At 33.1% G+C, this 27,142-nt stretch overlaps 1 protein-coding gene across 4 annotated transcripts in view; it reads left to right on the top strand.

Moving 5' to 3' along the window:
- The window catches only part of Stxbp5 (syntaxin binding protein 5), a 179,001-nt gene that overhangs the window by 68,546 nt on the left and 83,313 nt on the right, over positions 1-27,142 (top strand). For all 4 annotated transcript variants that reach the window (XM_010639597.3, XM_033763319.1, XM_010639606.3 and 1 more), the window contains exons 8-9: positions 9,579-9,702; positions 19,065-19,143. In XM_010639597.3, coding sequence (XP_010637899.1) covers positions 9,579-9,702; positions 19,065-19,143 — 203 coding nt within the window. The remainder of the gene's footprint in view (positions 1-9,578; positions 9,703-19,064; positions 19,144-27,142) is intronic.

Genomic DNA, 27,142 nt, shown 5'->3' with positions numbered 1-27,142 from the left:
TTTTTTTTGGCTGGGGATTGAACTCGGGCCCTTGCACTCACGAGGCAGGCACTGGAACCACTGAACTAAATCCCTGGCCCCTCTTCTCCTTTTTTGATAAGATTGGCTAAGGGTTTATCAATTTTATTTATTCTTTAGGTCCCCCATTACACTTGTATTAGTGCTTATTTGGTTTTTCATGTCCCTTCATATTTGTTTTGTATAGTTGGTGGCATTAGTATTTGGTGCATATATATTTATGATTGTCATCTCTTTGTCTTGAATTGTTCCCTTTACAAGGACGTAGTGACCTTCTTTATGTGTTTTAATTAGTTTTGGTTTGAAATTTACTTTGTCTTCAATAAGATAGCTATCCTTGCTTTTTTCTGGGTTGCTGTCAAATGGAGAACTGTTTTCTATCCTTTAACTTTCAGTCTGTGAGTTTCTTTTTGGACTAGATGCATTTCTTGTGTATAGCATGTTGTTGAATTTTGCTTCTTAATCCATTCTGCCAGTCTATTCCTTTTTATTGGTGAATTGAAGCCATTAACATTAATGGCTATAACTGATATGTATTGACTTATCATCATCGTGTTATTGTCCTTTTGTTTGCTCTTTTTAATTTTTTCCTCCTGTTCCTTTAATTTCTTGCCTTGCCTGATGAATTTGCTCTGTTGGGTTTTATGGAATTGTGATCTTCATTGTCTTTTTCCAGGATATTGGTTAGAATTGTTTGAAATGTTGGTTTGGAATTCATGAAGTTTCTCAGGTATTCTTTGTCATGGAAGTCGCTTATTTCCCTATCAACTTTGAAAGATAGTTTTGCAGGATACATCAATCTAGATTGGAGGTAGTTTACTTTTAGGGCTTGAAATACCTTCAGCTCCACTTGACTTCAGGGTTTGAAAAGTCTGCTGTGATTCTGATGGGCTTTCCTTTGCATGTGATTTGTTTCTTTTCTCTCACTGCTTTAGTATTTTGTTCTTTTGTTGGGTTTCTGGGATCTTGACTTTTATATGTCTATGTGTAGTTTTTTTTTTTTTTTAATCATGGCTAGTTGAAGTTCTATATGCCTCACTTATCTGTATGTCAAATTCTTTGGTAGTTTGGGAAGTTTTCTGTCATTAATTCTGTGAACTTTTTTTTAATGTTATTTGTACTTTGTCATGCTTTTTCATGGACTTCTATCAGTCTTACATTATTCTTTGTATCACTTAGGATCTGTTAGATTGATTTCTCATGTTCCCTTACTATTTTTAAGAGATCCTTCTTTTTATGGTCACTGATTCCATCCTGTCTTCTGTGTCTGATATCCTGTCTTCTGATGGCTCAGTCTGTTATGGAAACTTTCAATAGAGTTTTTAATCTCCTGGATATCTGTTTGAATCTGTTTCATGGATTCCATTTCTTTCCTATGTTGGTCATTCATGGTTTCCATTTCTTTCCTGTGTTGGGCATTCATGGCTTCTGTCATGGTCCTGAGCTCATCTATTTTTTTTTTAATCTGTTTTTGTTCTAGAGTCTCTAGTCATGTCATTCATTCCACTCACCATATCTGTAGTTATCTGGGAAATTATTTATGTTTTGAATTTTTCTAGAGCTTCTTTCATCTGTTTTGTTACTTCCTGTGCTATCAGTTCAGGGTGTCTGGGTGGTTCATTATCAGACTTTTCCACCTCATTTCCCCCAGAATTTGCCCTTGGTAGGCTGGAAGTCTGGGTTTGTGCTTGAGCCTTTTTTGAATATCATTCCATTTCTGTTTTTGTTGGTGGTGCTGTCCTTTATTTGATACCTCGATTAATACTTCGATCTTCCTGTTATAGCTTCTCTTTAGATTTTGAGTCTCTAATAACTCTGAGGCAATCTCTTTTTCATTATACCAGGAAGGACAACTGATTAGATCAATCACAACATCTTAGTCCAAGTGATAAAATCAGCAAAACAAAAGCATCAAGCATAGCTTAGAAAATGACAATTTATGGTACTTATTAATCTATCACCTTTAACTTTGTGAAGTAAATCAAAATTGAGGCTAGAACTCAGGAAAATGCCTTTTATGACCCACCCCCCTGTACTTCTGTGGTATGAATCTAGGTACCAGCACAGCCAGGCCAGAGGTGTGCTGGGGTTGGAGTGCGTGGCTGAAGTCGCCAGTGTGGTTCCCTCTTACTGGTCTGCTTCAGAGGCCTGGTGGCTGGGGTGTGAGCTGCAGTTCTGCTCTAGGTAGTTCCTCCTCTTACTGGTCTGCTGCCAGGTCCTTCTATTGCTTTCTTAACTGTTCAGAGACAGTTGGAGTAAATGCAGCAGCACACAGATCTGGCCAGCTACATCTCCTAAAGACAGCCTGGAAATTTAGGACACTTCTGACCTTCTCACAGACTGCTTAAGTATTGATTCAGTCTGGATTTTCCAGTGCACTCTTTCCCAGGTATGGAAGGGATTAAATTGGTAGTTTTGAGCCAGTCCCACCACTAGTAGACCTATCTGAGTAGTCATCTGCATCTACAAAGAGGTAGAGCTCAGAATTCTGCCTGCTCTGATGGCCCTCTCCTGTGTGGACAGAAGCAGAAACAAACTCTAGACTAAAGCATAGAATAAAGATTTTCTCACCCACATGTTTATCAGGCAGGATTCAAGAATCCAAAAATTGATTGGATTACACTACAGTATAAATACCACAGACCTTATTTTTGTTTATCCCCCCTTCTTTTGTTGATGTTTCATTTTTGTTGTTATTGCTTCTTTTTGTATGTTTGAGAGGAGGAAGGGCATATGTGTATATGTATGTATGAGTTTACAAATGCTAGTTATTACTTTTGCCTCTATAGTGTCTCACTGTGTTTCATATGTTCTCTCACAACAAAGACTGTTTCATTGGGTTTGGTAAATTTCTGTTTCACTTAGTCCGTTAGTTGGATTCAATCTTCATATGTTTTTTTCTTACTTTCCTTGTGTTTTCCCACTGCATCTCTTCTTGTTTCCTTTGCTCTCTCATGCATTTTCAAATCTCCCTTCTTCCTCCTTTTCTTGCACATAAATAATATCATTAAAATCTGTTTTTTTCCTTTGTGCATGTATATGTAACTGTGTGTGAGAGTTAATTATTGCTTTTGCATCTGTAGTGTCTTACCTTGTTTTTTCATATTTTGTCCTACCTAAGGTAGTTTCTTGGGGCTTGTTTCTGCTAGTTTCTTAATTGGATCAGTCTTCCTGTACATTCTCTCACTTTGCATTTATATTGTCTTCCCTAATCATCTTTCCTTGTCCTTACATCATTTCTCAAGTCTCTCTTTTCCTTCTTCTTTCTTGTTATGTAATTATTATAATTGAAAGCCCTCTTTCTCCTGAAAGTCAAGAACTTTTTAAACAAATTTTAAATTATATGTTGATATATTACTAGTAGTTCTTAGAAATGCTGTGCTGGAAACCTAGTACTTTGAATGGTTGAGTGGCTGCTTTCATGCTAAGCAAACCCAAAGCACAGCTCATGTTACAGGGATAAAGCTGTTAACTGAAGAGATTTCCACACAAAGGTATAGAAATTTCTATGCAGTAGATCTGCAAACTTCAAAACAAAAATACAATCATGAGAAAACAAGGCTACTAGAGACCTCCAAAACTCACAACTCTCCAAAAAGCTTATCCCATAGATACTGTAGTGGATGAAATTCCAAAGAAAGAATTTTGAAAACTGATAGGTAAAATGAGGCCAGAAGAGACAAGTATCTGAATGAATCAATTACTGAAGTGATCACTGAGTTAAGAGAAGATACAAATAAGCTATTGAAAGAATTGAGGAAGACATCACAGAACATGACAAACCATTTCCCTGAAATGATTAATTCTAATTAAAAACTCAGTTGAAAGTCTGAGCAGTAGGCAAGATAAATCAAAAGAGGTGATAATCAAGATTTGAAGACAAAATAGATATTTTAGAACTTAGTAATAATAAAAGCACAACAGTAAATATTTAAAAGATTATCCGATTTATAATTTTAGCTAGGAGGCTGAGACAGGAGGATTGCAAATTTTAGCCCTGCCTTAGCAATTTAAATTAAGAAAACAAAAAGGGGCAAAGGTTGTAGCTCAACAAGCATAAAAGCCCAAGTTCAGTCCTGAAAACACATACATACATATTATCTTAGAGCTCCCAGACATCTCTAAAGAATACATTTAAGAATCATTGGCTTCAAGGGGGTGTTAGAAGCACATGAAGACCAAATCCAAAAATGGACATCTGAAATGAACAGATACTTCTCAGACAAAGAAGTAGAAATAGCAAATAAACATGAAAAAATGTTTAACATCACTGGTCATTCGAGAAATGCAAATGAAAATAATGCTGAGACCTCACCCCAGAAAGAATGGCTGCTATCAAGAAATCAACCAACAGGAAATGCTGGGGGTGGGGGCTACGGGGAAAGAGGGACACTGCACCAATGCTGGTGGGAGTGTAGACTGGTACAACCACTATGGAAACCAGTATGGAGATATCTCAAAGAAATATGTTTAGAGGTCCCATTTGATCCAACTATTCCCCTCTTGGGTATCTTCGCTAAAGGATTAAAAGAATCATACTATACTGATATATGTGCACCCATGTTCATAGCAGCACAATATGTAATAGGTAAAACTTGGAAGCAGCCCAATTGCCCATCCACTGGAGACTGGATAAAGACTATGTGGATTTTTTTTTAAAATATAAAATGGAATACTACTCAGACATAAAAAAATGAGAAATTAGAAACATTTATAGCTAAATGGATGCACGTTGAGGTGATACTCTGATATAAATAGGACACACATGTGTAAATACCAAATAGTTTCTCTAGTGTGAGAAACTGAAAGCATAAATAAGGACTTAAAGGTATAATAGATAATGTGAAATAGGAAGAAAAGGGACAAAGAGGAAGGGAAAACAGGAGGTATAAGAGAAAGGAAAGAAGGGAATGGAATTAATAGGAGAAAATGAAAAGTAATGGAAACAAAATCTTTGTAGCTTGGCAGGGAGGGAGGGGTGGATGGGAGGGCAGGGGAATGGGGAAAAAATAAGAACCAAGATTATGTAAAGGTGCAAATTTTCAACATTGAATGCCATTATATTGCATATATTAAATGTACCAATAAAATTAATTTTTAAAATAGCATTAAAAAGTCAGTTCATTGAAATTATTGCAGAAAATTTCCAGAATGTGGGAAATTGAAAAGAACAAACAAGACAAAAAAAAAAAAAAAAAAAAGGAAAAAAAAGAGAAAAAAACTGGAATGTGGAAAAAAAAAAAAAAAAAAAAAAAAAAAAAAAAAAAAAAAGGTAAACAAAGTGAAATGCAGGAAATAAAAGAAAAGGAAGAGGAAAAGAGAAAAGGAGAGCAATGAAAGCTAAGGAGGGAAGAAAAGGAGAAAAAAACTGGAATGATAAAAATAATAAAAAATAGAAAAAAATCAAAGAAAGATTGTGTGAACAAAAAATTCCTATTTTGGAATGAGTGGTTGCTTTCCAAGATCTGCATTTTTGGAATTGTGCCAGTTGCAATTTTCTTCATCTACTTTTAGGGCTTATGGATTTCAAGTTGCCCGCCCTGCATCAGAGGACCCTCTGTCCATTCCTCCTGAACTGTGGTTACTGTCCAAGCCATTGCTTGTCTTTGCTGCCCTTGGTAGATGGAAAATGAGCTCTGCTGACCTGTACTATGAGGAAACAAAATTTAGAGCCAGTTTGAAGTTGCTTGATGATTTTGCCCTTGCATGAGGCCACTGTCCATCGAGGGGCTGCTTGCTCGTGTGAGAGGAGGGGTGTGTTGTGTCTCAGAAACCTTTTTTAAAAGAATGTTGAGATAATATTTGTAACTCACAGCAGTGGAATTAATAACAGTTTTAAATAAATTTTTAAGTTGTAAGTACAAATGTTACCCTTTTTAAAGGTGTTTTCCATGTTTAGAGTAGCAAGTGATTTTCCTGCTAATTTTTCTTTTTCTCACTCTGTGTTCCCACTAAAGAGAAAAAATTAAAGGAATGATGATTTTGGTCACATTTTTAAATTTCAAAGAAAGTTCTGTTTGGGTTTTATTTACTTATTTTTTCATTAAGTTTATCAGTAATTTTTAGGTATACAGCACAGTTACATTCATCATTGGGATCTTGCACCTTTACATGATGTATCTTGGTTCATATTTTTTCCCCATACCCCTGCCCTCCCTTCACCCCTCTACCCTTTCCTATTTACAAAGACTTTGTTTCTATGTTTTTTCCTTTTCTTAGATTTTTTTCTTTTTACTTCTTTTCCTTCCCCTACCCTTCCCATTTCTACTCCTTTAGCCCTTTTCTTCCTATTTCACATTATCAGTTATACAATTTGAACCTTATTTACACTTTTAGTTTTTTACACAAGAAAAACTATTCAGTATTTACACATATGTATACTATTTATTTCATTTAAGAGCATTGCCTCATTGTGCATCCTTTGGCTATAAACGACTGTAGTTACTCATTCTTTATGGCTGAGTAGCTCTCCATTTTATAAAAAATATCCATATCTTCTTTATCTAGCCTGCAGTTGATGGGCAATTGGGCTATTTCCAAGTTTTAGCTATTACAAATTGTGCCACTATAAACATGGGTGAGCATATATTGCTGTGGTATGATGCTTTTAATTCTTTTGGGAAGATTCCCATCAGAGGAATAGCTGGGTCAAATGGGACCTTTATTCCTAGTTTTTGAGATATCTCAATACTGATTTCCACAGTGCACCAGTCTGCACTCCCACCAACAATGGAGAAGGGTTCCTTTCTCCCCACAACCCTGCCAACATTTGTTATTGGTTCATTTCTTGATAGCAGCCATTCTTTCTGGTTTCTTTTGCAGTTCTGAAGCTTTTTAATAAGATGAGATCCCAGTTTTTGAATCTTTGTGCTAGTTCCTGTGCTACTGATGATTTGTTCAGAAAGACTTTTATGCTAGTGTCTTTGAGCGTTCTACCTAATTTATCTTCTAGCAAGTTTAGTGTTTCTGTTTAAATATTTAGATCTTTAATTCACTTGGATTTTAGTTTAGTGCATGGCAAAAGACAAGGATCTAGTTTTAATTGTTGGCAGGTTGAAATCCAGTTTTTCCAACACAGTTTATTAAAAAGGCTATCTTTCCTCCAGTGTGAATGGTTGGCTCTTTTGTCAAAAATTAGGTAGCTGAGTACATCTGGAGTGTTTCTATATCTTCTAATCTATTCCACTGATCCTTGGGTCTGTTTCTTTTCCTGTACAATGCTGTTTTTAATCACAGTGGCTTTGTAGTATACTTTCAAGCTGGGGATTGTGATACCCTCTGTCATGTCTCTGTTGCCTAGAATTGCTTTTGCTATTCTAGGTTTCTTCTGGTTCCGAATAAATTTTTGCATTATTTTTTCTAGTTCTGTGAATTACACTGTTGAAATTTTAATTGTGGGTTTTATTTTTAATGGAAATTGCAATGTATTCTATTTATATGTGTTTAAAATCATTATATATATTATATATATATTTAAATTGTTATATATAATCTATACACAATTTAATGTCCAATTGTAATTTTTTCAACTACCTTACAATTTGTATGATTCATTTATTTCTTTATTTAAGTAATACAGTATTACTGTTGTCTCCTTTGTATAATGGATTATTGAAAAGATCACAAATTACACTACTAAGGCAGAAACACAACTTAATGTATTACTTATATATGCAGAACTAAGTCATTCATAGCTCCAAGCATTTAGTATTTCCTTTCCTTGTATTTGTAAACATTACAATTTAATATTAAAGTCTGTTATTAACTGGGTATGTTGTTGTATGCCTTTAATCCCAGGTGTTTGTTAAGCTGATGCAGGAGCCTTACAAATTTAATCCCTGCCTGGGCAGCTCAGCACCTTATCATAGCCCTGTATCTCAAAATGAAAGAGGTTAGACACAATAGTTCAGGACAATGGTAGTGACTTCAATATTTAGTATTACTGCAAAAAGAAAGGTCTCTATTATAAGTTTTCTTTCAGCCTTGATTAGTATTTGTCTAAAGATTGAAGCAACAATAGATAATGACTTTGGAAACTAATATTACTTTCGAATAGAAGAATAAATCTTACCTTGTAGAACAGTTTATAGTGTATGTCTGCCAAAAAATGGTAATCACTGTGAGTAATGTAAATAGCAAGATTAGGATTTGACAGCCTTTACCGTGAAGTCATTCTACTAATACCACTAAGTGCACAAAATAATAGGTAGAGAATGTATTCAGTTTCTATTTCCATCCTATTTTGAATTAGTTATTGTAGAATTTGATAAGTAGCTATCTTGATTCTGTATTTATATACAGTTACATACATAGCCCACTTTATATATGATAATACTAAAAAGTTTTATAGGTTCCAGGCAGCAGCATAGGCCTCTCTTGTATTTATTAATTTTATAAAAATATTCAAGTAATTTATTGTAATTTATAGCTTCGCAGCATTACTCATATTTTGTGGAAATAATTTCATTTTAGAGATCTTATGAAGAGATTGTTTATTTTAAGATTTAATTTTTTTGAGGTATCATACATATATCTTAGGAAGTAGTTCATTAATATTTTAGAATTTTACTTAGAATTTTGTTACTTTGATTAAAAAAATTCTATTAACTATTGGTACTTAGAAATACAGTTAATTCTCAGCATTTGTCATTTAAATATTTCCTTCTGGTCTTTAGCAGAAAACATATTTTATACTATGTAGTTTAAGTTTATAAATACACAAAGACTCAAATAATTGGACATTGAATGAGATGATAGAAAATGTTGAATTTGTATATATCTGAACTCTTTGAGTTTCAGATGCATGTTTTTTATACTATGTTCTGCAGTCTGACATTTCAGTTGGGCAGCTTTTAAAGTCAGTTGGCCAATAAGAATGACAAAATATATCAACTTCAAGTAATTCAAAAGGAATCTAATGGAGCAGTTTTGTTTTTAATTTACTGACAAAGAATAATAATAAATATTAGGACAAAAATCTTTCCATTATATAAAAATGTTTTCCAGGTAAGTTTTTTTTTTTTTAAGTGACTCTGAAGTATGAAATAATTTTCTGGTCAGAAGGTTTTCTCAGATTAAAAACTGACCCAATAATCACCGAGAGAGATAGGGAACATGTCTTGAAGTTCATCCTAAGGTATTTTATTGATCTTCATTCCAAATCTGTATTTTGTTGCTTAGTTAATTTAAAAAATTTGGTCTAAACTGTTAGTACAGCTAGTCTTTTCAATAGTAAAATACTGGTTTTAATAACTTGGCAATTTATGTTTATGATTTATTTGAAAAACTGTAAGATGATGCAATTTGTGTTCCTGAATTTGAGTAGTGTGTAAGTCATTGTCATATCGTTCTTTTGCTGGCCTTAGGGATAAAGTAATGAAAAGTAATCAAGTAGTGTCAATATGAATAAAATCTATATTGCCAGAGGGCTAAATTTTTATAGGAATATGAAGTTTAAACCTATTTATCTTGCAAAATACTTTTAAAAACTTTAAGTTAAAGTTGCAAAATAATAGATTATTCATATTTTGATGATGGAGTTCTTCACCTTTCTTCTGTAGGCTATTCACTCTGTTGCTTGGCATCATGAAGGAAAACAATTTATCTGCAGTCATTCGGATGGCACCTTAACCATATGGAATGTGAAGTCCCCTGCAAAACCTGTACAGACAATCACACCACATGGTAAGAATACTTTGATTTTATGCACTACCTAAATTGTGATGGATAGTAGACTGTTTCAATTTAGTTTGGATTTGAATTTGTAAAGATTTTAGTGAATTAGTATTATGTGCATTTAATGTAATGAATGTTCTATTATTGTCGAATATAATTTCAGTGGTCCAAAATCAAAGTTTTATGAGTGATGTAGCTGTTGTCATCTTAAAGCTGTCACTTGCAAGTTGTTGACATGTATGTATCAGTGTACTTGAAACACTTGGACCTCTGTAGGAGGTAATTTTATTTTGAATTTTATTGGGAACCCCCAGTGCCATCCCATATTTGATGACTCAGTAGGAAGACTCACAAGACTCAGAATATGGTGATTTTCACTCCTGTGATTTATTACTGCAAAAGACCTCCAGCAAAATTGGTGGAGGGAAATGGCACATGAGGTGAAGTGTGTAGAAAATCAGACTCACTGAAGAGTCGATGAGCCCTCTCACCATGGAGTTATATGGGACATGCTTCATTCCTCTACCAATGAGTTGTTTTACTACACATGTGAAATATTATCTATCACAGAAGCTTATTTCAACATAAATGTCCAAGATCTTTTTTGGGTTCAGTCATGTAGGCATCCTTTGGATTAAAATGTACCAAAATTCCACTCAGATGGAAAGAGGGGTTCAACATAACTTATATTCTTTGTAAATTTAGGCACAGTGAGCCAGTTTTTCAGTCATAGAATGATGGGATCTATCTCAAGAGCTAAATTCCCATACACCAGCCAGAAACCGACTTTACAATTAGATTTTCCTAATTTTATGCCTACTGTGTGAACTTGCTTCCGCACAAAAAGTAGTTTAAAAATCTCTTAAGAAATTTTTATTGGGATACTTATTAAAATCACATTAAGAAGCCCTTCTTTTCATTTTGGAATCTGTGTTTCTTTTTAATCTGTGTTTTCAACGCCCCTTTTCCCAACCCAAGAGAGTCCTTCCTAAGAAGTTTAGACAATCATGTTAAAGAAACTTCTACATAGAATTCTTGTAACTGAATTCTAATATTTCATTGTTTTATTTAGGATATGAATACCCACTTTAATACATTCTGAATTATTGCATCATAGAAATTAAGGAAATCATAAAATTAAAAACTACTTTTGTCTGTTTTAGTATAGGATTTTGGGCTTGGTCATTTTCTGTGAAGAGTAACAAATCTTCACACCACATGCAAGGATGTACTTCACTGCTGCTTTGTGACAACAGTCGTCTTCTAGAGAAGCACTTTTTAAAAATTTGCTATAGACCTACATAGGAGTAAATCTAAAGGATATTCCTTATGATAATAGGTTCCAGTTTTTCTTATATTATTTTTCTTCTTCCATACTACCTAAGTCCGTAATTGTGATATTCCTGATATTCTCATAAATCTTAGAATCTCCCAGTCCTTCTGGAGCTTATTCATCCAGAAAACTTTCGTTTCAAACTCAGATGAAAATGAAACGTATCACAGATGATAGAAATATATATTGATTTCATATTTTGAAGCTTTTCTTTTTTACCTTTTTAAAAAAGAATAAATAGTACAGAACTAGGGATGTAGTTCAATGTTAAGATGCTTGGGTAGCATTTTCAAGGACCTGGGTTCAGTCCTCAGTGTTGCAAAACAAAACAGAGCAAAAGGAATAATACCAGGGATATTTTTTCTTTGTAACTATTTCACACTGAGATGTTAACATGGTATCCAATCTCCCCCAGGCATTCCATTGTGTGTATACACACACACACACACACACACACACACACACACACACTTTTTATGTATTTTTTTCTATAAATGAGGTAATTTTCCTATACTACTAAACTTTGCTTTTTATCATGAATCATTTTTGTGAATTAGATGTAGTATTTCTTTTTCAATCCTTAAAACTGGAACAGTTCCTGAGCCTTTTCTTGAGTTTCTTATCTGATAAATTATAAAAGCTACATGTTACTTTGTGCAGTGTGCCTCAGTATTCTTGGATATTTCTTCATGATTAGATTCAGATTATACTTTTTTCATCAGGCATATCCCAGAAAGATTGATAAATCCTTTTTACATATTCTCAAGTGGAACTTGTTTTTTATGTATATACTCTGATCCCTTGATTAAAGTTATGTATGCTATGTCTCTTACAAAATTATTCTTTTCCCCTTTGAAATTAATAAGTATTTTCATTTGTATTATAATTATTTTGATTTGAAGGCATTTCTTTGAGACTATTTGCATATTGTTCCTCATCAGACTTTCACCCTCTAGTTTTAGCATCTGTTGATGTTTCTTGGCTGAATTATTACTGTGATAGTGCCAAAGGATGCTTTTTCTATTTAATCTTGGTTCTTTTTTATACTACTGAACTATAAACTTGGGTGTTTCAGAGCAGAATTTCGGAAGTGTAGTGTAAGTCAGTTTCTAAAATGTTTGTGGTGCCTTAGTGAAAAAGACCCACTAACTAAAATTGTTTGTAAATCAATAAGACAAATTTTGATTTACCTACTAAGTTTTCTCAAAATTAGAATCTAAACAAAATGTAAATCAAATATATTTTTTTCTCTGATAAGTGTTAAAAAGTACAGTGGCTTTTGTTGCACAATTTAATTATGTAAATATAGATGGTCAGAATTTTATTTTATATTATTAATTTTATTTAAATAAAACATTTAAATTTTAGAAAAATAATTGTTTTGTTTTGTACTGGGGATCGAACTTGGGACCTTGTTAAAAAATTAATTGTAGTAAAGCATACATTGTCATTAGTCTTGCTCACATTACTCATACTCAGTTCAAACACACATCATCGTTCTTGCCACTTTCTGTAACAGTTCTGGAAGTCTTCTTTTGTGTCTTTATGAAGTATAAAAATAAGGTGACTGCTGCTGCCAACTTCCATCCATTGGAAATGCATGCTTTTAGTAACATTATGAAGTGTCCTCATCTACTTTATTCCCAGGATCTTACATTGTGGGATTTCTGGCTCTTTTTGAAAGCCAAAAATCATGAAAGGTAAACCTTTTGAGTCAATTCAGGATGTTAAGTCAGCCAGTAAAATACAACTAAAGACAATCATGAAAGAGGGCTTCCAGAACTTTTGCTGGCCAATATGTTTTACTGTAAATAATTTAAAAATGTAAACTTGACTGTTTTTCAATCATGCATCATATTATTTATATTTATAAAATATGAATTCTTTCACATAGTTGTAATGTTTATTGCTTACTTCTTAGCTTACTTCTGGCAGTAAGTAACCTACCAGAGCAAATATATGTTTACAATTGAGTTTGTTGCAAAGCTAAATATATTTTGATACATTAAGGAATAAACATTGAAGAACCTGAAGACTTGTGGTAAAGTCTTACTTAGTTCCATAGTTTCTGGCTATGTAATCTTTGCAAAGTTAGTTAACATTTCTGAACTTCATCATTCATATCTATAAGTGGAAATAATAGCAAAATTTTAATCTAGTCTCATATGGCTGTTGTTTGGGGACTGTATTCATTCATCAAATATTTATTGGTTCTACTGTGTGGTAGATACTGTTCTAGGTCATGGATCAAATAAACAGTGTGGAAGTGGAAATCTTTGACCTTGATGTAGTATGAGTAAGTGATTCTGGTAAATGCAGATCTGGGAATTATTACTTACTTCTCAGAATATATTAGAATAGTGTTCCCAAAATAAGTTTACAAATACAATTTTTATTGTTGATGTTGAGTTTTTTGGTTTAAGGAGTATATCATAAGTTTTGGAAATACTGAATTAAAATTAAACATTTTCTTCAATACAAAAATACAACAGGTGATTTTTGACTACCTAAAACAAACACAAAGTGATAGTCTTTTTATCTAATTTTTATGAATATACAAAAACATATTCCAGCTTGGTGGTCAAATCTAATTCTGACTTTGTTACATGTGAGTATTTTATATTATTTCTGTTCTCTGGAACTTAGTTTCATTATATGGAAAATGGAAGGATTGAATGAGATAACTTTTAAGGTATAAAGTTTTGAGCATACGTGGAAATTAAGTGGAATTCGGCTCCATAAACTGACTGCACAATTGTTTCAGTTATCTGTAGATTCTATATTTATGTTTGGGATACACTGTTCTTCTTTCTTCTCTCTTGTGACTTCCATTATTTAGGAGGAAATAACTTTGATAGTCCTGGATTGTCTCATATTTTTATCCTGAAGCAGTCATCCTGGTTGTGTGATTTGCTGGGCCAGAGACCCACTTATCTCCATAACTCTAGAATGGGAATGGTATGTTGTAGAATCAGATTTTCTGTTGCCTTCACAAGAATAAGGTAGTTTTCTAAGGAAAGGGAGGTGTCAGACAGTCAAAAATCAATAGATGTCCACAATAGGAAGTGACATTTTAAAATTCAGTTTCTAGAGTGTATTCATCAGTGCATTCAGTCCATTTATAAAATGTGAAACAAGATTGTGGAACTTTTATTCTATTAAGGTCACTAAGAAGCATAAAAATTAATACCTGAGGCTTTATATAATTTATGCTTTTTTCCTCTTTATATATTTGAAAGGACTTACCTGACTCCAGAACATGCTCATATAGGTTTTATTTATAGGCAGAGCATACCAGAAGGAGAAAGGGAGTGCAGGCAATCATCCTGAAGCATCTCCTATGCAATATCCCATGGGCACTTACTTACATGCAAGAATTGTGCAGAGTCTTCAGCTTCAATAAAAAAGATGTGGCTTCTGAGAAAAGCCTTTTTCTTGAAAAGAAACTCACAGGGAGGCCCTTTAAATGATCTATCCAGCCTTGCGAATCAGTACTCTGGGTGCTTCTAGGGGAGTTTAGACCTTGAACAACACTTCATAGGTCCCATTAGCCTTATCTTGGCCAAGGATTAAAAGCCATATATTCAGCCATATCCAGACCCCACCTTTCAATCCATACTCACTAGGAAAAGTACACCACCCCGACCGTTTCAGATTAGTATTACCATTAACAATGTGATTCTTCACTCATTTTATTTTCTAGAAATCACTGTCCGATAGACATACAAGCATGAACTGCACATGTAATTTTATATTGTAACCAAATTAAAAACAGTAAAACAAAACAGGTAAAATTAAATTTAATAATAAATTTCATTTATCAATATGCAAAAATGTTCATCATGTAATCAAACATATAAAATTGAGATTTATTTTTCACATTCTTGTTGAACTGTTATTAAAAGCACAACACATTTTATCTTGCGCTAGCCACCTCTCAAGTGCCCAGCAGCCACATGCAACTAATGGCTACCATTCTGGACAGCTGCTCTCACTGAGTACAGTGTAACACCTATATCAGTTGGAAAAATATATCCTACATTTTAATTGGCAAAATTATTAAAACTCATTTTTCTCAGTAGTTTTCACTTTTTTCGTGAATCTTTATTTATTCAACAGACATTTACTGAATATCTTCTGTGTGACAAGAGATTAAATCGTGGGAATATATTGCCCTGCTAGAGCTTATAGTCAAGTGAATAAAACTCATCTATAATCTGAAACTGTAAACTTTGTGATAAGTGCTGATAAAGACAAACATAATACAATGTGAAGCGAAGAAGTAGTAGTTGTTACGATTTTGGTTGAAGGGTATAGGAATAATTTAGGACTTTAGGACGTTAGCTGGGTCTTACAGGGATGTGTGCTATACGAAACGAGTAAGGCAAGGTTATTTCAGTGAGAAGGAATACAAGCACAACGAAATAATCAAACTCAGGGTATTTTAGAAAATTTCTAATAGTCTGATATAACCAGAGTTTAAAATTTCCTTAAATGAGTAGCAGGAGAAAACAGCCACATACACTAGACAGACTGTACATCAAAGTATGCTAAGAAGTTTGAACTTCATGATGGAAACCTAGTAAATGAGTTTATAGTGTGAAATACACTATTTACATTTTAGTACTGGTACATTAGGGGACGTGAGGTCATAAGAGAGTGACTAGTTAGGAAGTTGTTGTATTTATAAACAGTAAATAATAAAGATTTCAGTTGTGAGAGGAAATGAGAAGAAATGGAAATGCATTGATAAAATTCTGGAACTAGTATCAATAAGACTTACATCAATTCATTGTGGCTGAGCCGTTAAGGGGTCTGGGGAAGTAGGGCATAGTAAAAGATAAAAAATCAGATATGGCATATAGCTTTTTGTGATTTATTGAGTCAAATATGATTAGTGGCATCTTTTCAGTGACTCCTCCAGGCAAGGAAAAAGAAAACACTTCTTTGCTTCTGTAGTGTCATAGTACTTAAGTAAAATGACACCTAGTGGTGAAATCTGGTGATCCTCTAAATGTTCTTTATATGTGCTTTATAAAATCATGCCTTCTTCCTGTTACTTGATTTGATAAAAAATTGTTAGCCTAGGATTACAGATAAATTAACTTTCCTGGACCAGGAACAGTAGTCAATGACATAATTTCAAACACCTGAATTGAAAAACGATCAGGATATGCCATTCAGAAGGACACATTAGTTTCTAAGCTACATAATAAAGGATGATTACTATAAAAACAGCAACATATTTTGTCTAGAAATAATGAAACTCTCAGAATTCCTGTAGGGGAAAAAGTTAACTTATAAAGAAATGACAGTGAGATTGGCCTTAAACTTCATGGTAAGTCTGAATGGTAGAACACATTTGAAAAATACTTAGAGACTATTGAGCAAGAAAAAAAGTTAAGAATTTTATACCTAGCCAGATTTTATGCAAGATAAAAAAGCTTAATCTTTTAGTGTTTATGTAAAATACACCGTCCTAATCTTCTTTTGATAGTATCTGTTTTTGGTGGTCATTGTTTTACCAATATTTTGGTTAGTCTGTTTTGCATGTTTCTTTTCTTAATCTACTGTACTTCAAGGAAATCTCTCTAAGTCTTCTGGCATCTATCTTCAGTGACTCTGTAATAGCCAGTTATTTGTGTCATATTTATTCAGCCTTTCCAAATTAATGGCATTCAGTTTAGCTTCATTTCTTAATCACTACAAATTATGTTACAGGTGCAATTCTTGTACAAACTTCTGAGGAATTGCACTTTTGTTGCTGTGGACAAAACTTTTAGGATTGAATATAAAAACTTGGAAACAGTTTTTTTATATTTCTAAAGAATGTCCCTAAAATGCTTTTCAGAGAGAGAGAGAGAGAGAGAGAGAGTGTGTGTGTGTATGTGTGTGTGTGTGTGTGTATGTGTGTATCCTTCATAATACAGCAATGAAGGCATCAGAGTATGGGTTCTTATTTTTGTGTAGTTTTTTTTTTTTTTGGTACCAGGGATTGAACTCCGGTCCTTGCGCTTGCAAGGCAGGCCACCGAACTGCTTAGCTAAATCCCCGGCCCCATTTTTGTGTAGTTTTAAAAAATTCTTTGATCGCTTCACTTACTGGTCTTTTTAGATTGTTTCTTTTGGATACTTTTAATAATTGTGTCTTTTTAGGAACTTGTTCATTTTCTCTACAGATCTCATTAGCTAACATAATTTTTCATAGATTCCTTCATATTTCTTTTTCTGATTCTTTAATTTGAGGCTTTTTGTTTTTTGTTTTTGTTTTTTTTGGTACCAGGGATCAAACTTGGGTTCTTGTGCTTGCGAGGCAGGCAGCAGAACCACTGAGCTAAATCCCCGGCCCAATTTGAGTTTTTTCCTAGTCAGTTTAACTGCAGGTTTGTCAGTTTCATCTCAGAGTGTCTTATGATTTTTCTTTGATTTTTTTTTTCCAGTACTAGAAATCGAACTCAGATCCTTGTGATTGCAAGCCAGGTGGGAGAACCACTGATCTAAATCCTTGTCTCCTCTTTGATTTTTTACTTTTAACCCACTGGGTATTTTAATAATACATTAATTTTCAAATGTTTTTAGTATCTCAATTTTATTCTTTGCTAGTGATCTCTAATTCTATTCTGTTTTGGTAGGGAAACTTACTTTGTATTTGTTTAACCTTTACATTTTGTTATTGAGATTTACTTCATGGCATAGCATATGGTTTTACACGAAAATATTTTACATCTACTTGAATGTATATTCTATTTTTGTTAGGTGTAGCATACTCTATCATGTCTGTGAGGACTTGGTAATTTAAGTTGTTTAGATCTTCTATTTTCATGTTGATCTTCTGTTTACTTATTCTATACATTATTGAAAATAGTGTATTAAGGTCTTTAACTTTTATTGTTGAATTGTTTATTTTCATTTGCTTTTATGCCATAATTTTGGTTTTCTGATATTAGATACATATATGTTCAAAATTGTCTTTCTAGTTAATTGTCCATTGGTATAATATTCTTAGACTGCTGGTAGAAATTTAAATTGGCAACAGACTTTCTGGAATTGTATTTTACCCAATTATCCCTTTTCTCAGAATTACTCCATGGAAATAGCCACTAATTTATTCACTAATTAAATAATTATTGAAACTCACTGTATTCTAAGCAGTGTTAGCCACTAGAGAATCAGCAGAACACTTAGACACACACAAATTTGAAACTACTTGCTTTCCTGAAATTTACATTCTTGTTGGTTGGGTAAAAAAGAAGTAAACATAGAATATATTAGAATATGGTAAGTGAGGAAAAAAAAAAAGCTGTGAAAGGGGATAAGATGTTTTTGGTAGAGATGTATTTCTTGGGCTTCCCAAGGCCATCCTCAAGTTTGGTACATGCTGGGAAAAAAATATAATAATCTTGAGAGTAATTAATCTGTTAAAAAATGAAAAATAGATTTTTTTAGTTATCTATGGTTTTTACAGTGAACATCCAGAAGTTGATAATGAAAATCACAAACTTAAAAAATAAAAATTTTTTTAATAAAACGAGTTTCAGATTTGTTTTGTAAAATTTGTGTATTTTAGCAGTCTTTTAGAATTGATGGATGAGTTTTACTTTAGGAGAATAAACATAAATGAACTTATTAACATAAGGCTTAATTTTGTAACCTTTCACATTTTGGGTGGAAATATGATATAGATTTATTTTACTCAAATCTTACTATTTTAAAACTTATTTTCATCTAGCAAATTGAAATTATATTTTATCCGTAATTAAAAACATTGGAAAGACTATCTTTTCTGTTACTAGAATTTTATCACATAAACTTTTTATAATTATTTATTTTGTTTGCTTGTTAGCAGTGAATTTTGAATTTCAAACAGTAATTTGCTCAGCCATTTAAAATTATCTTACTATTTATTAGACACTCATTTCAAAATCATGTTAAAATGTTTTGGTGGTGTATTTCATTATATTTCACTTTCCTTTTCAGAATTATCAATGTATTAGAGTAATTTAGAATTTTAGAATTTAATTCAAGAAAATCTATTTTAGGAAAACAGTTAAAGGATGGAAAGAAGCCAGAACCATGCAAACCTATCCTCAAGGTGGAATTCAAAACGACTAGATCTGGGTAAGATTTTACTTCATTGCCAATATTTATTGTATATAATAACTTGTGTGACATGGAAGACTATTTTATTATTTTTGAAAACCTACTTTAGAATGATCTACCTATACCGATCTAAACTTTTCTTCTTTCTTTATATAATAAAATAACTGAACTTGATAAATTTAGAATAAAATACTTTGTATTCTTTCTTTTTAGTAGTTGTACTATATGTCTTGGAAAGTTTTGATTATTTTTCTTAATCCATATATTATTAGATTAGTTTTTTTGAAACAGTGTTTATGCATTAATGAATAAAAGATTAAAATTTAACCTAAGTATGCTATATATGTTAATTATGAAAGTTTTTGTGTTTCAACAATTAAATCTCATGAAATTATTTGGCAGTTAAGTAGTTTAATATTAAAATAATTTTATCAGTTATATTTGAAGATACTGGTTGTTGCTATATGGATTACATGTGAGAATTGGGTGCTTTTTATAATTTAAATACATGTATTTATATGTTTCAAATGTTGTGTTTAAAAATATAAAGGAAAAATCTTATTTAATATTTCTTTGAAAATTTTATATCTCTCTCTTTGTGTGTGTGTGTGTGTGTGTGTGTGTGTGTGTGTGTGTGTGTGTGTGTGCGCGCGCCAGGGATTGAACTCAGGTCCTTGTGCTTGCAAGGCAGGTGGCTGCACCACTGAGCTAAATCCCCGGCCCAAGTTTTATATCTCTTTAACCTCTGAAGGAACTCTTTTATTCATATTCTAGTTCCCAGGGAAAGTATATAATTTTATGTACTGTAGCTAGATAAGGGTGAATTTATGTAATATAGTGCGTAGTTTTAAAATTGTGGTTGCTAGACTCACAGCATTAACTGAGAACTTGTTAGAAATGCAAATTCTCAGATTTCACCCCACCACTACCTCCATCACTATATCAGAAATTCTCCAGAGGGTCCCAGTAATCTGTTTTAACTTGACCTGAGGCAGATTCTGATGCTACTAAGGATTTGAACCACTGGCATTTTAAAAATAGACACATGTATAAATACTGATATTAGAACTCTCACATTTCTCTTTTTATCTGTTCTCCCATCTAATTTAACTTTGCCCTTTTGTCTTTTCAGAAAAGACACTAGGCTGAAAAATGTAAATTTGCTATTCTTTTTTTCCTTCATTCTCTCTGGTCTTCTGCTGAGATACAGTAATAGGTTTACTATGTTCAGACAGTAGGGTGAATGAACAGAAAAAGGTATAGAATCTGTTCAGTTACTGTGCCATACTCTTTATGTGCCTTTTTGCTCAGAATTCTTGACATCTTTGGGCTTCAGTGCCCTCACTTGTGGCATAGATGCATAAGTTTGTAATAGCTAAAACTTGGAAACAGCCCATTTGCCCATCAGTTGGAAACTGGATAAAGAAGGTGTGGTTTTTCTATAAAATGGAATATTACTCAGCCATAAAGAATGAGAAATTAGATTCATTCATAAGAAAATGGATACATATTGAGAATATACTCCTAAGTGAAATAAATAAGTCACACATGTGTAAATACCGAATAGTTTCTCTGGTGTGAAAAACTATAATAGTACATAAGATCCTAATGAGATAATTGACAATGTGAAATAGGAAGAAAAGGGCTAAAGGTGTAGGGAAAGTGGGAAGGGTAGGAGAAAGGTAATAAGGGGGAAAAAATGAGAAAATGAAAAAATGGAAATAAAGAGTTTGTAAATGGGGGGGGAAGAGGGGGTGAAGGGAGGGCAGGGATAAGGGGAAAAAATGAGAACCAAGACCTGTCATGTAGAGGTACAAGATGCCAATAATGAATGAAGCTATACTGTATACCTAAAATGTACCAATAAACTAAAAAAAAAAAAAAAAAAGTCAAACTGGTAGTGATGACTTAAATGAGATGTGCACATATGCAAAACATTTCACACATGCGTAGTACATTGTAAAGTATAAATGTTGGAGAAACCATTTTTATGAGGAAAACTCCTGCCAAAACATTTACTAGAAAAGCATGGTAACCAAAAAAAAAAAAAAAGAGGCAGCAAAGCAGAAAAAAAAACTGTAATACAACATAAACTGTATTGCTTAAACATTTAAAGTAGTGATGCTGATTGCCTTCTGATTTCTTATCCATTCATTTTAACAAGTACTGATTGACCACAAAGGCAACAGTACTGGGAAGATATGTTTCCTCAGTGATCACCTGTTCCTGTTTTCTCTCCTATGTAGTGTTGATACACGTGCATTCTAGGTTTCTTCAAGATAGAAGCAATATTTTTCCTTTTATATGATTAGAAATGAAAATTTTTAAAAGTGCTTTGTTCTTTTGTAGGTATTTGGAGATACCATTAAATAGATCAAAGGGATCACCCTCTTGTAAGAGTCTTCCAGTTTGTTTGTTTGTTTGTTTGTTTGTTTGTTTTAAGATGGGACAAGGAAGGAATTCAGTAAATTTATTTTCTTTCTCTCCCCAACCTCTTTTCTTGAAATAGCTCCTCAAGATCATAATGTTGAAATTGAGCACTACCACACTGCTCCTTCTCATCTAGAGCATAATCACCCTCTACTAAGTATGAAAGGCGGCTTTTTACCTTTTATTCTGCTCTTAGTGTGTGTGTTAGGCCGGTACCAATAGAATGTGTTCTATCAGTTTGTTTTGTCAAATGAACCAAATTTTATAGATTACCCCCTCAAGGCCATCTATGATTTCTTCTCTTTGCCTAGGATGAAGGATTCTGTCTCATTCATGATTCTGCAGCATAAGTGTTATTACCTTAAGGATAAACTAACCTTATTGCCTAGATTAGTTCCTGTAGTAATATAGTCTCAAGGCAGGCAGTACTTTTTCTTTCTACAACTTACATTATGTTATTAATAATGAAATTATTTATTGGATGTATGTCTCCCCATTATTACGCCCAGTGAAAGCATGTCTCATTTATAATTGTCTAGTTCTTAGTGCAGTGTTACTAAATGTGATGAATTTAGAATGTAATTAAAGGTAGGTATATATGAAGTGTAGCAGTGAAGAGTTACCTGTTAATGGTAAGTGCATAGTTGAACAGTGAGGGAAACTGACCAAGAATGGAATCAAGATGTTATACAGCTTTTATTTTCTAGTGAAATAATGCAAATAAAGCATTACCATACCTAGAGAGACCAGATTTTCCCTTACCTAGGGAATAATGACAAAGTGTAAGAAAGCTTTTTAATAGTACTTTTGTTTGAGATATGAAACTAATTCTTTACCCGGTAAACTCTTAATTGAAATCTCAAAAAGTCAAAAGTCATTTCTGTTAAATTCAGATCTGACCAGGGAATGGAGTCCTGTGGTAATTGGCCCTATCTGTCCGCAGAGTGGCTAGGAGTGTAAACTCTGGAGCCATGCTACTTGGGTCTGCCTCTCATTTCTAGTGTGCAGTAGGGGCAAACCCGCCATACTTTCTGGGTCTGTTTCTTCGTCTATAACATTGTAATAATAATAATGGTAACCTCGCAGTATTATTATGAAAATTAGATAGGCAAATTAATAAACAGTGATAACATAGTCCTCATCTCAGATGTCTCTCATATTTGATGTCTCAAAACCGCATTTGATGCCCTCCAGCAAACATCTAAAATGTAGATGTTCTTCATTTTGCTTTTAAAAAGGAAGCACACAAGTGGCAGGGTTGACCACACTTTTTAAAGAACTAAATATTCTTCCGTAGATTGAAAAATTTCTTGTTTGAAGGAAAAACACAGATTTACTACAGTAATTTAAAAAACAATGAGAATTAGGAATGATGATTCACTAGTGGGTTGTAAAAAAATTTTGTTGGTTGTGACCATCCGTTCTTAAGTAACAGAGTAGAAAATACAATGTATTGCACATTTAAGGGTATTGGTTCATGAAACTTTCAGTTTATGTATTTGTGTACCAGATCATGAAGTAAACAATAATTCTTATAATGAGCCATAATCAAAATATTGGAAAGCCCTTGACTAAATAGAAATAATAGAGGCTTTGTAAGACTTGATTTTACTAATCAACTTCTGCCAATTACTATTATCTTTAGCAAGTTGCTTTCCTTCTTTCAACCTTGTTTCTTATTTTAATAAAATAATAATAGTAGTTCCTTCTTCATGAAGGGCTAAAAGAAATAATGTATGTCTGAAACACAAGAAGTGTTTGACAAATTCTAGTTTCTTATTTCTTTACTTTTGTTTTCACTAGTGGACTCTGTAGGATTTTTTAAAGCAGGGTTAAATTTTTAATAAGAAGCACCTTAGAGTTGGTTCAGATTTTCAGATGGGTTCTCTTTTGACCTCTTGAGAATTTTGTACTACAGAACACTAGAAGAGTTAGTTTCTCTTCAGAAATGACTTCTCCTCTAAAAATCACCAGCTTTAGGGGAAGATCTTGTTATGAAATCTAACAGTGAAGCTTATTATAGTTAAATATAGCAGTCTAGCCACACTTAGAGAATTACACCTAAGAGATTAATGGTAACACATAGTATTATAGATACAAATTAAGGCAAACTTTTTCTATTATGGGGCTAGAAACTGAATATTTTAGATTTATAGGCCAAACAATATCTTTTGGAAATACTCATTTCTGCTTTTGTGGACTCAGAGCAGTCACAACCAGTACATAAAAGAATGAATGTAGCTGTTTCAATAAAACTTCATAGGCACTGAAATTTGAATTTTATATAACTTTCATGTGTAATGCAGTATTTTTTGTGTGTTTTTTCCCTCAAGTATTTAAAAATGTAGAAACTCTTCTTAGTTTGCAGGCCATAGAAAAATATGCAACAGGCTGTAGTTTTACATGGATATACATGTACATACATTGCTATACATACACATCCATGATATATTTATGTTTATGTAAAAGTTATTTTTGTCGGCTTCTAACTTGGTACCAGTATTTGTTTTTAAGTGGTTTTAAAGTTGATTTTTAAAATTTAATGGGAATCTATAGCTGCAGGTAAGTTACTTATACAAGAATATACAAAAAACATAGACTGTAATAAAAACCCAGGTTGAATTTGTGATATTCTGGTTCTGAAAATATCTAAAATTTTATTTCAGTATCATTCTGAAACTAATTTCAGAATTCTATTAAGTTTCCCTTACTACTTCCAGGAACTGGTATCTAGTGAGGGAATCCAGGACTCTGAGGCCCCAAAGCAAACTGTCAGCAAAGGTTGTTTCCCTAGGGTACAGGCTTACTCTTAAGTTTTATTTTTCTTTTCTGGGGAACATTATTTTTTAATAACTATACCTGTTAATGCTTACACTGTACCTAACGGTATTCCAGGCACTCTTCTAAATGCTTCACACAACCTTACAAAACAAGCATTACTATTATTTTTACCTTACATGCAAAGAAACTGAAGTAGAGAGCTTGAGTAATTTTGCCGAGAATATATAGACAATAAGTGGCAGAACTGAGATTTAATTCTGTGTGTTTCTGGTTTTCTTTTTTTTTTCCCCCCATTTTTAAAAAATTTATCAGTACATTTTAGGTATACAGTATAATGACATTCATCATTGGAGATTTGTATCTTTACGTAATATATCTTGATTCTTACTTTTTCCCATTCCCCTACCCTCTATTCAACTCCTCCAACCCTCTTTGTTTACAGACTTTGTTTCCATTTTTTCATTTTCTCATGTTAATTCCATTCCCTTTTTTCTTTCTCTTACTCCTCCCACTTCCCCTTTGCACCTTTTCTTCCTAGTTTACCTTATCTGTTATACATTTTGATCCGTATTTAAACTTTCACTTCTTACACCTATGTGTCTGATTTTGTTGCTGCTGCTGTTGTTTCTTTTGAAAAGTCTCAAGGTGTATAGCCCAGGCTAGCCTGTGACTTGGGATACTCCTGCCTCAGCCTCTAAAGTGCTGGGATTGCAGGTGTTCACATCCACACCTGGCTTGGTAACAGGTTTTAAACAAATAAATATCTTTACATTTTCTTTCTTTTATTAGCCATGGGGGCTCTGTAGATAAAATCTGCTCTTGTAATCTCTTCTCACCAATGTAGTAGCATGAGCAATTATTCTATACTTATTCTCTGTCCTCCATCCTAATTCTTGCTAAGCCATAGCAGCAAGGAAACATTCATTTGCATGGCTTGTCCACTTTCAGGGACAAATGTAATTCCCTTTTGTATCTCTTAGCACTTCACAAGGCTTTAGTTGGGACAATAATAGCACCTTACATCTTAAATTCAAACCCATTTAAATAGCTTAGCTTTCAAACACTGAGAAGAAAAAAGTAAAGTGATAATCTATCATTTACTTAGTGTATACTGCATATTCTGCTATGCAGTGAATTCATTCTTTTATAATCCACATAGCAGCATTGTTAAATGCATACTTTTATCATCTCCATATATGCATATAGATAGTGAGTCTTAGAGAGGTTAAGTAACTTACCCTAAAAAGTGACATATTGATGCCCAAATATTTTCATAGATAGTATGGGTTAGGATAGAATCATCCTAAAATTTTATACTTCACTCAGTTTGTAAAACCCTGAATTCTCTTAAATTTGTGAACCTATCAAATCGTTTTCATGGGTTTAAGATTAAATCATACTAAATGCAGCTAATGTGAACTGAGAGTGAAGAGATCTTTCTGTGTATCTAACATGCTCTGTAACTTAATGTAATTAGCCCAGTTATCCAGAGGGGTTTGAGAGCTTCATATCACTTCCTGGCTATGAATTTAATGAATTCTAGGTACAGTGTATATGTCATACCCTTTGTAGTCATGGCATTTTTCCTTATTCTTGTTTAGGACATATTTATATGCATTTGTACCTCATAAGAGAAAACCTTATTGTGCACTTTTTCTTTTAAAATTTGAAATGCCTTGCTAGCTAACCTTCTCCCTTTGTATTCATTTTACTTTACCTGTGTTAATCAAAAGGATTTAGTCTTCAATGTGCATCACTATCTTCAGAGGTAGACAGTCTATTAACTATACAGATATATCTATATTACTTTTATTCTCTTAAAACTAGAACATTTTTCCCAGTCTCACTCCCCAAACATCATACATAATTGGGAAAAAGTACCACTTCTCTTGCTTTTAGCTAATATTCAACTTCCATTTCCTTAAAATAGTTGTGATGCCCTCTCATTATGCTGTATAGTACAGGATATTTTTGCATGTAGTAAATGGTATTTCTAACTGTCCAGTATGCTTTCATTTATACCACTGTTTTTTTCAGGAAAGGGGAATTTTATATCTTCATGGTATAATCCCACACAATTGAAAAACTATGTCTACTAAATTGATAGCTCTGTGTTTTGACATAAAAGTACCTCATTTAGTAGCCATATACATTTATGCCAAGGATTAGGTTTTGTCTATGGCTTCCAGCAGTTTCAAGTGCTAAGATCTCTGTCTCTTTTAAGAGCTTTTCTCTATATTGTTTTTTAAATTTATTACTGTTAAATTGAAATTGATGTAACATTTAATTAAGTCTACTGATATGCAAATCTATTTCAGTTCCATTGGAAAGTTTTATTTTGTTGAACATTGACAAGTAGTAAGCCCTTGAATTATGTTTAACCAGTAATGATTACTAAAATGGAGATGATATTGCTTGAGTGTAAGAAAAAGGAACACATAACTGAAAGAACAGCTTCCTGGCAGCTCAGAGCCCTCTGAAGGGAAGAGGTTCAAACATTCATGTTTTATCTTGAAACACACAAAAATAAGGATGTACAAAACAGAATTAGAAGATTTTTTTGTCCACAGAGCTAAGAGTCTTAGGCTTTTGGTCCTTATAGAGAACACTGAAGTAAATGAAATAAATGGCAAGAATAAAAAGTATAGTTGGGGAAAATGGGCTGGCTAAAGGATGGAGTACAGCAGGAAAAATTATGGAAAATGAGACTTCTCGTCACTGTAGGCGTCAGCTGCTATGATTGGCACATAATAAACACTTGTGATGGTTTGCTAAATGGGAGAATCCTATAATACTTTATATATAT

Source organism: Fukomys damarensis, unplaced genomic scaffold, assembly GCF_012274545.1.
Source record: "Fukomys damarensis isolate Sample0158 unplaced genomic scaffold, DMR_v1.0_HiC HiC_scaffold_14, whole genome shotgun sequence".
NCBI classification, from domain to species: domain Eukaryota; kingdom Metazoa; phylum Chordata; class Mammalia; order Rodentia; family Bathyergidae; genus Fukomys; species Fukomys damarensis.
This window is presented reverse-complemented; position numbering and strand designations above follow the sequence as displayed.